Here is a 14,603-nt window from a genome sequence, read left to right as displayed (position 1 = left end):
CCTCCATAAAATGGCTCATTTATTCAAACATGTATCTTTTAAAAATGCTGAAACACATACAGCCTGCTGACAGGGTTCATGGCCTTGCAGAAGAGCAGGTAAGAGATACCTGCAGGGAGATGGTTCGGCATCTCTCTCTGCTGGAACAAATGGGTCCAGAGCCAAAACGTTGGAGGGTAAAAAGGTAAAGGTAAAAACACTTGGAGCTACAGGGTGGCAAGAGAGAAAAAGATTATAGAGCATAATTCTCCAACTGAGACCATCCTGGTGGCATGACAGACACTGGGACACTTTCATCACGTGGGGTTTGTACATTAAGCTCCTTACACTGACATTTATACAGCTGGGTAATTTTTACTGTATCAGTTCAGGATAACTACCTTTTTACAGGTACTACAGCAGGAGATGGGATTCAAACCCAAGCCCTTCAGGCCATCTACTGCACCTCTACATTTTTAGTGTGGATCATACACAGGTGATCCCTCCTCGTTCAGCATCCACTGACGGTCGCCCAGCCTTCGACCCACAGTGGGTTGGAACGTGAACATTTCGTGCGCCTTTCACCATCTCCCACAGGTGTTCGGGTCAATGGTTCGGTACTGCGTTGCGGTACTAATGCGTATGTTTGCAAACGCGTGCTCCTTGTTGTGCTCCGCAACGGTTAAGGCTCTGGAGTCTGGCCAATCTTCCAGTGTGCCCACCAGCTCAGCGGGTCTCTCTCTTCTCCTCTCCCACTTCCTGTGTAGCCGAGGGCAGAGAGCCAAGACTCCGTCTGGGTCCGCGTAACCAAGATCCTACAGAGCGGGCCGGGCATGGTGCACGCCCAAAGCCAGGGGTGGGGGAGTTGAGGGGCCCTGGGGGCACTGGACCGATTTCACGCTCTCATAACTGCCAAAACGCAAACACGTCTGCAGCACGTCGGCCGACGAATGGGAAGCCAAAGCTAGGCTAACTCCGTATGCTAGCAGTTCAATGAAACGGACGACTTTGCGTTGCCCATCTGTTGAAAAAAGTACCACACGTTGAAGACCGTGCGTGCCCGGCTTCCAGAGGCTAATTTTCAGTTCTACCAGCCTTGTGGCAGGAACGTACGGGAGTTTGGAGAACCGTCCTTGAAGCCAAGAAGTGCTTCAACGAAGATAAAAACGTAGCTGTTTACATTTACAAAATTGCTCCCACGAAGAAAGGTATATGCAGGTTCTTCGGTTATAATAACCGTACGTGGAACAGACTCAAAACGCGACAGGAACCAGAACCTTTTACGATCCCTGAATATTAAAACATAAACTGCACTGTGTCCGACATCTTTCACACCTCTTTTTATTTTCTGTCAGCTACCATTATAGTTAATTACACACATCCCTCATTATTCGGTCTCCCAATATCTGGTTTTTCACTCTTCCGGTCTATGTTTATTACTACCACTTATTGTTAATAGGTACGGACTTTCACGTGTGTGTGTGTGTGTGTGTGTGTGTGTGTGTGTGTGTGTGTGTGTGACCTGCGACATTCAACCCGGTAATGTAAACTGAGACTGCGGCAGCTGTGCGAGAGAGACTTTGACACGCAATGCATTATGGGAACTGTGTACCCACTTGCTCTATGGTCTTACTTGCAAACTCGTCTGTTTGCAGCACTGCTCTTTAATTTCCAAATTATTCACTTCTTTAAGTTGGGCGCATGGTCTTTGTATTCCTCAGCCAAGTCCATGCAGACTATTACTAACTTTTCTTACGATTCTATCGTAATGTTGTAATTATTCGTAATTTATTCAGTTTTAATGCGCCACAAACGTTTTCATCTTGATATTTTACATCATTTAGGGTGATTTCAGGGTGAGCTTGGGATGGGCTCGGAACAATCTGACAAATAATGGAATAAGTAATTTCATTAGCCTATTTGCCCATATTCTGTCAATTTTTTTGGATGAAATTATGACTGGATAACGGGGATAAATGTATTTATCTGACTCGTCTCTCCTAAGAGAATTACAGCGTTGGCTCCGTGCGCTAAGCAGAAAGGCACGTCGGTCGCGCTGCCCATCTGTTCCGAAAAGCATCGCACGGCGGAGGCTTGGCGCGACCGGCTTCCACAGGCCTCACAAACAGGAAGGAGTGGGACTTAACGCTAACGCTAACCAGGCGGAGCTAAAAAACTAAATGAAAAATTAAACATTTTAGAATCTGGCAGGGCTGCCGAATGACGTGCCGGGTACCGCCCGGCCTTGTTTTGGTCACGAGTCCCCGAGTCCGTGCTTTCGGCAGTTCCGAAACCTCTTTCACGTCGACTCCTAATTAGGACTTTAACAGCAGCGCTAATTTCAAGCGTTAGCTAGCGCGTTTTTTCCCCACACTTGAAATATTGCGGCGCACGAGCTCCGACGGCGCCCACACACTCGGATACACACACACACACGCAGCGCATGTTTGCTGACTCAGTGATTCACCGCCGAAATCTCTCCTTCTGGATACGATGCACGCGAACCGCTGCGAGGAGCCGTAGTTCTTGCTCCGCTTTTCCGTTTGTCACCGTCGGTGGCGGACGTCCCCGCCTGTCCTTCCCGGTGTCCCCACTGAACATTTCTGCTACATGTTATAATGTTTTCACGAATGCAAAACATTTTGTTATATATAATTATTAATTTATCTTACATTTTCTTCAAGGTGACTTACAACGCCAGGTTGGTGCAGTAAAGCTACTTACACTGATTTATCCATTTATACAGCAGGGTTATTTTTACCGGCTCTTAGCAATACGCCACCGTGCACCGTGGTGGAGTTACCTTTTCCCAATCTACTCTTACAATATGAAATGAGTGAAAGCTGAGCCAGCGACTTCAACTGTTAAAATGCTTGAGGTTACGGCGTTTTCAATAAGGTTTAATTTTTAAATATTACACAATGGTGATCCACGTCTTTGTGCAAAGGATTTTTCTTTTCTTTTTTTTTTTTTTTCTTTAAATGAAAGGAGCCTCTTTTTCTGGCATCACCTTACTGTTAGAACGCGTCGTCTTTAATTATCATTTTATCTGGATCCAACAGACTGACTTATAGAGGCAACTTTTTGTAGTCAAATTTAAATGAGGAACGTTTTAGCGCCGTCGCCGCTGAACGCCGCCAGGCCGAGGCCGGCGTGGAGGAAAACTAATTAAAGTTTAAAACCCGGGTCAAGATGGCACGACACCTTCCGGAGCCCCCTCCTGTCCAAGGATCTGCCCCGGGGCATTGAAATATGGCCCCTGCCCCAGGAGGCTGGATTAATCAAATATGAAAACGTACGCTTTTACACGACACGGGAGCAGAGGGGACGGCGGGCTGTCAGCAGCTGAGGAGTGTTTATCAGGAGAGGCCCCCCGTCCTGCTGCGTTATCTGAGTGCACACCCCCCCTAGGGGCGAAGGAGGGACAGGGGGTTGCAGGGTCGTCTTTTATCAGACACTTTCCACGCTTGCTCACCACTGCTGTTCATCAGGGAAGGTCTGTGGGACGGACGGACACACACACACACACACACACACACACGCATGCACGCACATACGCACGCACACACGCAATCCAGATACGGAGGTTATAACGCACACCCAGATGACCCAACTTCTGCGGTCCTGTCAACACCAGTGCCAGCTGGAGCACAGGGACAGAGCTGTGCTCTAGACGTCCAGAACGTGGAGACGTGGTCCTTGCCGCGGTACCTAGCCGAACTCTAGGGTCACGGAGGCTGTCATCACACTCCAGACCGCACGTTTCCCCAAAGCTCGTGACGAAGAGCTGACACCGGCGGTCACCTGAACGCGACCGCTGTTGGGGGGGGGGACCACACGGCCCTGTTGACACGGCAGCCTGGCAGCAAAATCTCCTTCCTCCACTACGGTGGAGTATTCATCACAAACCTGTTTCTCATTAATAACCATAATGATTAAAAAAAAAAAACTGACTATTTAATGCTCGAACTATATCGTTACCTCCCTTAAAGTGACAGCACCTTATTTCAATTAACTAATGACACACTGGAGGGCATATGTGGATTCTAGAAAGGTAAAATTCAAGGTTGTGGTTGTATTAGATCTTTTGGGGCGTGTTGTCGGCCACGGTCAATGCAGAAACAGCCCTTCAGTCAGGAGAGGTCACTAAAAAACGTATATACCACTTCTGAAGTAGTGTGGGAAGCCCTGAATAATTAAGACAGTTGAATGTGGGGTCACCGAGAGAAAGAATCATTTCCTAAGTAGGGAAAAGTGTTTGGAAGATAAAATATGACGGTCACCCGTCCGCCATTGGGCTTGAGAAACGACGACGCCTCGTGCTCCGAGATGTCAGCTCAGAGGTCACCTTGGCACTAACCCTAACGTCCATTATCGTAAAACGTCAGCCATCGACAATGCCGCTGTGACTCACTTCAGACCTTTGTGCGTCACATTTAAAACTCTTCCCACACCGGCTCGTGTTCAGGAACCAGGAGAACAGCATTCTGCATCGCGTGCAACCGCGACCTGACGGCCCGCGTCGCGGATATTGCGGTTGGTTAATTGGCTACAACCGAATTTGGAGGGAAATTGGTGTTAGAAAAGAAGCATAGCTACTGCCTGTCCCCACACCCACCCACAAAATGTACGACTCCTGCCAGCACCGAACAGATCCCAAAGGCTTCCGTATCGCTGCCAAGAAAACGTTTTGAGCAGGTTTTTTTTTTTTTTTTCCGGCAGAGTGCCACCCTGCAGTGCCAGCGGTGAACTAAACTCGCACAGGTTCAGTTTACACGCCTTTCACCCGGAGTTCAGCCAAGTTCTTATCGTCACACTCCCCGCAAGCCTCTTACGTAACGTCTTTATTTAGACATCTCCGCGCTCGTCCAAGTTGCCGTTCTCCGACAAGTTCTGTTACGAGTCCCACAATGGCACCCGGAGCAGTTGCCGCGGCGATGGATGTGTTTAGAACCGGCGGCAGCCGCACGGCCTCTTCATCCGGGCCCGGCGGCATTTTAGCAGAGCCGTGTCGGCAAACCCCCGGTTCTGTAAAGGGGAGCTCCTCGTTGGCAGAGACACCTGAGGACACCGAAGACCTGCTGGGGACACGTTGCAATTTCCACACTTTTACCAAACGAATGTCTGTGGGTTTGGAGAAGGGTCCACAAAAAAAAAAAAAATATTTCCTGCATGAAGAGGAAAATTTACTGCATAACTGTGCTCGTTCAGACAGGTACCTGCAGGGTGTTCAGTCATAAAACCTCTATGGAGGACGGACCCCAGATGGAATATGGCACAGAGCCATTTATGATCCCTAAATATTAAAACATGAACTGCATTGTGTCCAAGTTGAACATTTTTTTTTTTTTTTTTTAAAACTGATCTTGTAAATTTTCCATCAGCTAGTATTATATCTAATTATTTATCCGAGAGTTTTCTCCACAGTGACTTACAATGTTCATTTGGGACACTAACCTACTTACACCGATTTACCCATTTATGCAACTCGGTAATTTTTATGGTGTCATGTGAGGATAAGTGCCTTCCTCAAGGGTACTGCGGTCAGAACAGGGATTCGAACCCGGACCCTCATCACTGCACCTCGTAACGTAAATATCGTTCGTGTTAGGAAAACACAGAGAACCGCATGTTCTCATGTCCACGGCAGCGGTGGTGCGATTTGTGACCAGGTGGCCGGAGCGAGGGGTCCGGATCGGCTTGACGAAGGAGAGCCCCTGGTGACCCTGCAGGCCTTTCTTGGACACCTGATTGCAGGTAGCGGCCGGGAGAGGGAGTTCCAGGGTAAAGGATACAACAATTCCACAAGTCGTTCAGTACAGGCAGGCGGACCCCCCCCCACTCCCCTGACGTGACCTGATCACGCCACGGACCTGCCACCCCCCCACCCCTCCCATGTGGAGCCCAGCCCTGGAACCACAACACAAGCCCAACCCTCAGGGTTAAGTGACGAAAGAGTCAGAGTCACCTGGATCGTGTCCAGGCAGGTTTTAGGCACTGTAAGTCAGCTCCAGGAGGGACTTTTTAGAAATTATAGGAACCATTCTGACTTGTATAATAACAGTTATGGCTCATTCAGGATGATCACAGAAATATGAATGAGTTACTTTTTAACTCTGCGTGTCCTTGAGTTGCAGAGCAGTTAAATGTTAACAAAGTGTTACACAAGAAAGGAACGAACAGGTAGGTACAGGTATCTCCGCAGCAGGATGCACTGCACTGACTGCATTCATATTCATAACCATATAGTGCAGCACTCAGCGGGGGGTATCCCGACTCTCATACAGGTGACTCCGACTCCGGGGACAATGAGTGTCGAGGATGCTTTCGCAGTTGCGGATTTATTTTACCCTCTTTACCGCGGGAACTGTAACACAGTAACTCTGTGTCACACAATGACACCCCTCGCGCCTGCTGGACTCCGCGGGACCCCACGCTTCCTGCTGCTGTCACAGGTCCTCTACACGACACGACACCAGAAACCCCCCCCCCCCCCCGTTTTAACACCTTCGATCTAACAAGTCCGGGCTTGTAGCGGCTCGCCCGTGAGCTCGCGTGCGCTGCAGGTTCCGGTTCTGGTCCTCTTACCTTCCACCCGGCCGAGCTGTTACTGTCCCCCTTGTCCTTGAAGTAGGGGACAGAGCGCACCATCCAGTCGTAGATCTGCGACAGGGTGAGCCTCTTGTCGGGCGCGCTCTCGATGGCCTTCGTGATGAGGTCCGCGTACGACAGGTTCCCCCACGCGTTCCTGCGCGAGGACGACTTCCTCGGCTGCTGGCCCCCGCTCGCGCCGCCCCCCGTACCCGGCGGGGAGCGCGAGGAGGACGGCGGGGAGCCCGAGGCCGCCAGCGGATCATCCCCCGGGACGCTCGCGCTCACCTGCGCGCCCCCCAGCGCGCCCTCGCCGCCGCCGCCGCCGCCGCCACCGCCGCCCACGGTCGCGGAAACCCCGCGGTCCTCCTCGTCGTCATTCTCCTCGGGGATGACGTCGGCGTCGCTCGGACCAGCTTTGCCCGCGGGACACTCGGGTCGGGGCAGCGGCCAGGTGCACGAGCGCGGCCGCTTCTGGGGCTCGAAGTCCGGGTCGATGTCCACGTGCAGCGGGGAAGGGTGCTCCTGGGGGGGCACCTCCGCCATCGTCCCGCGCCACGCGCCCAGCGCTCGGTCGCTCCGTGTAGAAATACCCCCCGCGGTGTCAGAGGGGCAGCTCACGCATCCCGACCGAGGACTGGAGGAAGAGTGTCGGGGGGGGGGGGGGTTGGGGGCAGTCCGCGAGCTCCCGTGCGATCAGAGCCCGCGAGTGATCACCGTGCGCGCGCACGAGTCACAACAAAGTGGAATTTGTGCGAATTCAGTGGAATTTGCGCTGCAAATCCAGACGAGCTCCCGCAACATCCATATTGACGTCGATATCAGTCTCGGCGTCGGTGTCAATACCGCGTAAGATCACGGTGCACGCGCATCACTGGCGGGTCCTGTCGAGCTCCTTTTCTGCCGGCTGTCTGGGTGTCAGTGTAACGGAGCGTCAGTGTGGCAGTGTGTGTGTGTGTGTGTGTGTGTGTGTGTGTCAGTGTGTCAGTGTTCAGGGTGCGCGCGCCGCGGCTCCGTGGGAAACACCGACAGACACACGCATCCACGTCCACGGAGCTGCGGTGCGGTGCGATGCGATGCGCTGCGTCCACGAAAAGGCGCGTTAACGCCACGCAGCACAAAAGTGTGCAAAATCCCGAAAAAACCCCGAAAGATCACACATGCGACGGTAATCCGCTCGTGTCGGATCCCTTTAAAACGCCGAACTCGGAGTGAGATCAAGAGACGGGCTCGCGCGCCGCTCCGCTGCCATCTTGACTCCGCTTCCGAGGCTCGAGCCCTTTAAATGCGCCGAGCGGGGCGGCCTGCGCGCGACGGACGGACCCGGGTCGCACCCCGGACCGCAGCTCGGATCGCAGCTCCTTCCAGCTTCCGTCGGCCCCGCTGACAGCCCACAGTGACAGCCCACGGGAACGCGCTCCGCAGTCAGAGTGACACCACACACAGCACTTCGCCACTCCCCCCCCTCCAACCCCCCATCACGGGACTGCCCCCCAGTGACGGGTTCTGCCCCCTGCGTGGCGCGGACGGTATCGCCTTTTAAAGGGCTAACGCAGGAAAGCGCGGGGTGGGGGTGGGGGGTGTTCTGACCGCTGCACTGAACCCACGTTTCAGATCATCAGTGTGAGACTCACACCGTACTGAGCAGCGCACTTCATCCATCCGTGCACGTTTTGTTAGTAAGGAGCAAATATATCTCACATTTCTCACTTCTGTCGCTATCTATGTGTAATATTTGCGTATTGTAATATTTTGGTGTAAACGCGCAGTGGTCACGGCGGTTTTGTTTCCGTTGTGTTTCTTTGTTCACCATGTGTTACAGGTTGCAGGATAGACGTGTCTTTAACTCTTCACTCAGCTCGTGTCAGTGTGGGGGCGGGGGGGGAGGTCCGTGTGTCAAATAGGTAAATGAGAAAAGGCGCCCTCCCCCCTCCGGCGGATCGGAAAGAACACGCCCCTTACAGGTCAGTCAAACCAGGAAGGACACGCCCCCCGACACGGTGGCCACGCCCCCGCCAGACCACCCCGACGCCTTTAAATGGATGACGTCATGGCGCCAGTGTCCGGCAGGAGCTCCTGCGCAGCGCCTTTGTTGTGGTGGAGCCGCTGATGTCACCAGGTGATTTTGTGTCCAGCACTAAGTAATTACGATTATTTAATGCGCAACAAGGCTGAGGAGGAGCGCGAATGAAACATTACATGCCAGTGGAATTCCAGTGGAACAGAGGGGATCATCACTGGAAGACCAAACATATTGCTGTTTGTTGTCTCAGTAACCCACGTGGTGCACAGAATTTCCTAGCGGACCCCGAGGTCTCGGCCTGTGCTGGTCCTCGAACCTTTACTCATCAGATGTTCCCCAGTTGCTTTAGGAAATATAATCATTAAAAAGTTCATGGCATGTGCTGGGCCAGTTCCTTCCTCAGGGGTACCAGTCCATCACCTGTGGCTGAGGGTAAACTCTGGGGTTATACCCAGGAGGTTGCAGGTTCCAGAGGAATGAATCATGAACTGTTAGGGTGGGATACTAAGGGGACCTGGATCCAGTGAGGAGAACTCCTCTGGACAATGTTTTCTGATCAGAACCAGAAGCTATGGGCCTTTTGAAGAGATTTACATTTATTTATTTATGTAGCAGATGCTTTTCTCCAAAGTGACTTCCAACAAACTCTATGTAGTGTTATCAACCCACACATTATTCACCACCTTGACTTACACTGAGTCACTCATCCATACATCAGTGAAACACACACACTCTCTCTCTGTCACTCACACACCATGAGGGAACCTCAGCAGCATGTCTTTGGACTGTGGGAGGAAACCAGAGCACCCAAAGAACATGCAAACTCCACACAGGCTGAGTGGGGATCGAACCCACATCCTCTCAAACCACCCAGGAACTGTGAGACAGCAGCGCTACTCCCTGTGCCACCGAGGTCAGATGAATTATCAACTTATCGCGCTCGAAAAAAACTATGTAACGATGTTATTTCAGATACCTCCGCCCCCCGACACGTACATACGGATCTTGGAGGCTCTCGTGCCCGATGCAGACAACATACCTAAACTACTTCGCCTTCAGCGCAAGAAGCCAAAACCGCGCAGGGCTTTGAAAAGCGGTTCTATTCTGCCATCTTGTGGCCGTTTTTAGAATGACACCGGTCTGCGTAATAATAGCCAAATGCTTAATTTTGATCTTTTAAATTTCGGTTTATTCTCCACTTATTAGGGCTGATATCACTAAAGCGACGTCCTCTTAGTAAAATTCGCATCTCCGAGCAGTTCCCCCCGATGTGGGAGTGACACTGGATGAGAGAAGCAGCAGGGTTCCCACAGTAGTGGCTCACAACAGGGGAGTTCTTCTCCAAGCGCATGAAAATATCTTTTAAAGCACAGTAGCCTTCAGCTCGAGACAGTTAATGTGCGTCTCACCTGCTCTTCATTATTTAAAGGCAGTGCGAATGTAGGTCATGCTATTGTGTGTGTGTGTGTGTGTGTGTGTGTGTGTGTGTGTGTGTGTGTGTGTGTGTGCGCGTGCTCTGTGTTGCTTAAAGGGTCGCAGTTTGCAGCTGATGCACTTCACACCCCAGTAGGGTGCATGATCGCACCCCCCGCCCCCACCAGCAGCAGCGCAATGGACCACAGCTTCCAGTTTAAAACAGAGCCCGCTTGTTTGGTTGCATACGCGCAGTGTTGCGCTTGAACCGGTGCAGTACAAGTCCCCGCCACAAGAGGGCGCCTCGCAACAGGCACGGCAGCAGGCCGCCGGGTGTCAGGTGAAGCCTCAAGGTGCTTAATTCGCGCACTATAAATACATTAATCTAGACTGTAAAGTGAGACGCTTTTCAGTGCTCGCTGTCCCAAAATCTTGAGAAACAAGAGTAGGGTAACACTGCAGTGTAAGGGAGGAGCGCTGACTGTCACTGTGCAGAGCTGGAGTCCTGGGTCATTTACAGGGTCTCTCTGGTCTCATAATAAACCTGAAAAGTACTGTATTTCGAAGAAAACACACCAGTTTAACCACTTTCATATCTTGTCTGTATAATGCGGGAAACAGGTTGTGTGATGGTTAGAACCCTGCGGTGGGATGGTTCGAATCCCACCTCCAGCTGCTCTCTCGACCAAGGAACTTACCTTACTTATCCTGAATTGGTACACCGGCAGTGTAAAGTGGCTCAGACACTGTTATCCTTCTATCACACTATTTGTCATACTTTTTGTATGTTCTCATTTATTGATAATGTTTTACTGTTCTATTTAATTTTGCTCTTTTTTATTTATAGTGCCATTTTAATATATGAAATTGACGGCAGATGCTGAATTTCGTGAGTGCTTTGTTGGGGTCCGATGATTTCTTCGAGTGTTGATACTGCGCAGTTGTGCTTTTTAAGGCATGAGCTGTGGAGTTTTTGGGCTGTCGGATGATGACTGAGATGAATTGAAGCAATGTTGTCATGGTTGGTGTCTGATGTTTTCATTGGTGTTTAATGTTTGTTTTGTTGATTTGTCATTGAACTTTGTATGATCTTGGATTTACAGTACGATGATTTGTGTAGGTTTTGTGGTTGTTTTATTTGCAAATGTTAAATGGTGTATTTGTACTGCCTTTCTGTTTTTAACTGGAGATAATAAAGGGAAAAAGAAACAAAAATTGTCATACTTTTTGTAAAAGTAGAAATTTATTATTTTGTGAATTTGCATCATTATCATAGTACTATTCCATAACTTCAGTGCCACCATCCAAAATTTTATCATATATTTGAAACTCGCCTGGTCAGCGGAGTCAAATTTAATATTTTCCCGTCTCCATAACAACCCTTTGCAAAAAGATCTGGGAATGTAATTAATGTATTGCAACGACCGTATGTAACAAAATATTAGATATATTGTGATATACAATCTGTGCACCCCTTTCAGGCACATTGCTTTTATTTTTAAAGTGATAACATTTGAAATAAAATAAAAGTTGAAACAAATGTGCCAAAGTATAAAAAGTGTCGTGTCCATCTCCTACCGTGGGTACGTGAAGATGGGAAGGGGGACGAGGGAAAGCTGTAAAGAGGAAGCGGGAAACACAGTGGCAGCTCATCAGTGCCTCCTGGGGGACCAACAAAGATCCACACACAGCAGAATGTGAACGAAGAAAGGTGCGGAACTCTTTCTCATTTATCTCTTCATTTCATATATAAACAGTGTGGAATTTCTATAATCAAAGAGCTTCAACAGTGGAATAACCTTCAAGTCCCTGTTCAGCCCTGCTGGTTACTGACTAACATGGTGCTGCTCTGCTGTCGGCCAGAATAAAATCCGCACCCGAGAGCTCATACCTGTCGACGTCACTCTGATGATCCCTACAGGCTTCAGTGTCAGGTGAGGTTCATTCCGGACCCGCAGACCGTCGGGACGATCGTTGCCGAATCCCTCCCCGCTCAATGAGGAGGTGTGAGGTGGGAGGCATGGGCCACGTCTCCATGGCTGAGTCCATGAGTCCACGGCAGCGACCACCTAGGTGGACCGGAGAGATCCGGCGCCGTTTGCTTAGATCGCGTGATTTCCAGCTCGTACCAAAGTTCCGCTCATTTGCGTGAAGGAATATCGCCATTCCAGGAGCCAATCAGATTGCACCAGACAGCGGCGGCATTGCGGCTCCACAAGCTCCAGATCCGCACCACATGACTGGTGCGCAGATTCTACACCCGTTCTGGTGTAGAAATGGTGTTTACATTTGATTTTATCTATCAGAGTAAATAAAAGTGCATTTCAGGCGAAGGGCTTTACACACAGACAGCGAGTGTGAGAGCACAGTCACTTACCACTGATTTTACTGCCTCCCTGCACACACTACAGTAGCTACCTGTAGAACTGACTTTCACAGGAAATATAAAGGTGATCACGATGGGTTGTGAGATGGAAGTTTGCGCAGCTGTCGGGAGATGAGGGGAGGAAATGGCTCTGAAAGGCAAGGGTTTGAGACCCTTCTTGAATGTTAGGAAGGATTCAGCAGCTATGAGGGACAGAGGGAGTTTGATCCTCCAGACAGAGTTCAAAACCAAGACAGACATTCAGTTTTGGACAACTTGTGAGTGGGAACCCTAAGCAGCCAGAGGTGGCCGAGCACAACACTCTTGCTGGGATGTCGGGGGTAATCTGGGTAGGTATCAAGTTGCAGATCCTTTGACCACCTTGCAGGCCATAACCAAAGTGTTGAACTTAATACGGGCAACTGCAGGAAGCCGGTGGAGGGAGACGAGGATGAGAGGTATACGGGAGCTCTCCGGAAGGTCAAATCCAGCTGATGTTTCATTCTGGATGGGCTGGAGAGGCTGGAGGACAGAGGATGGAAGACCAGACAGATAGAAGCTGCAGTAGTCCGGGTGGGGTATCACCATGCCTTCATGGAAATAATACACTGATGGACAAATCAGAAGAACGTGCAGCAGGAGAATGTACAGGAAATCAACAGGGTCAAGTCACACCTTGCGTGTCTGACACCACCATGTTCTTGGTTCACATGCCTCAAGTAGCTCCTATAGGAGTGGCATTCACATAGCAAATACATAGAAAATCATAGCAGATGGGGTTGCACTCATTCATGGAGCTGTCAGGAGATCAGGAGAGAAATGGCTCCGAAAGAGATGGTTTTGAGGGCCCTTTTAAATGCTGGGAGGGATTCAGCAGCTCTGAGGGATAGAGGATGTTTGTTCCACTACACTGGAGCCAAAACTGATTGTTCGATTTTGAACCTGTCATGAGTGGGGCCTCCAGGCAGCCAGCAGTGGAGGAGCTCGGCACTCACGGGGGTGTAGAAGTGATCAGGTCCGGCAGGTGACACAGTTCAGATTGTCTGGTTGTCTCGTAAACTGTAAGCAGAGTCTTGACACCACTGTCACCTTAAATCTGAAGACAGGACACTGACACTGAACTTCTCCAGGGCTGTTTAAGGATAAGATGAACTGCACACATGATCACTGTTTTTATGCAGCACATATGGAACTTGGCATTCCGTGCACGATGCGTCCGTAGCTACACTTTGCTTACCAGTGTGAAAACGCTGTATTCTCCCTAGCAGTTGAGCTGTTCTGTGTAAAACTAGCTCTGGAAATCCTTTGATTACAGTCTGTTCAATAAGACCATTAAATGGGGCAGCAAGTACAATAGCAATTAGAGCTGCTGCTTTTGGGACTAGAGGTTGCAGGTTTAAATCCCGCCTCATGCTCCAGTATGCCTGAGCAAGGCTCTAACCCTGAATAGCTCCAGTAAAAGTTACCCAACTGTATAAATGAGCAAATTACTGTCGGTGGCTTAACGTTACACTCCTGCCAGGGCAGAAATTTCTCTGGAAGAGATGGGCTTGAGACACTTCTCGAATGCTTGGAGGGATTCAGCAGCTCCGAGGGGTGGAGGGAGTTTGTTCTGCGACACGGGGAGCAAAATTGAGAACCTTCACTTTACTCACTCCGTGGAAGGTATAGCCTGGCTGGCGGGTATTTACTCACTCAGCTGTGTTCTCGGAGGTCACGTTCAGCCGCAGTCTCCTGCCTCTCGCTCTCAGAATCCTTGGTCCAGTAACTATGGGAACACGAACAAAGCCGGATTCTTGTCCGGGTAATTACAACAGCTAGTTTTGTGTGTGCGCGCGCGCGCGTGTGCGTGTCGGAGGGGGACGGGATGGGTGTGCGGTGGGTGCTGGAGCTGGGGGTAGCGGCGGGGGGGAGGTCATCCTCTGCGAGGCGTGGAAGCGTGGAGCCCGATGGATAATGGCGAATGATTCAGCAGAGAAATCGGACAAAATACTGATACAATGGAGGCCACTTGAGCGCTCGGCCCGCCCGCCTCACCAATGGAACTTATTAATTGGCCGGCGGAGGCCGCGCATTGTGCTCCAAATGTATTCCCTTTCAAGAGAAATTAACTTACTTACTATCATTTTGTTTCTGCGCCAGCTCATCAAACAGCTCGTCCACGACACAGCTTCCTCGCCGGCCGGAAAACGCGGTAATAGAATATGAAATTAATAACACTTGAAGGCAACA

At 50.4% G+C, this 14,603-nt stretch overlaps 1 protein-coding gene across 1 annotated transcript in view; it reads right to left on the bottom strand.

The window, feature by feature from the left end:
• Positions 1-8,039, bottom strand: part of foxo3b (forkhead box O3b) — a 31,233-nt gene extending 23,194 nt beyond the window's left edge. The window contains exon 1 of the mRNA XM_029256648.1: positions 6,568-8,039. Coding sequence (XP_029112481.1) covers positions 6,568-7,116 — 549 coding nt within the window. The 5' untranslated portion in view covers positions 7,117-8,039. The remainder of the gene's footprint in view (positions 1-6,567) is intronic.
• Between the last annotated feature and the right edge of the window lie 6,564 nt (positions 8,040-14,603).

This window comes from Scleropages formosus, chromosome 1 (assembly GCF_900964775.1).
Source record: "Scleropages formosus chromosome 1, fSclFor1.1, whole genome shotgun sequence".
In the NCBI taxonomy this organism is placed as follows: Eukaryota; Metazoa; Chordata; class Actinopteri; order Osteoglossiformes; family Osteoglossidae; genus Scleropages; species Scleropages formosus.
This window is presented reverse-complemented; position numbering and strand designations above follow the sequence as displayed.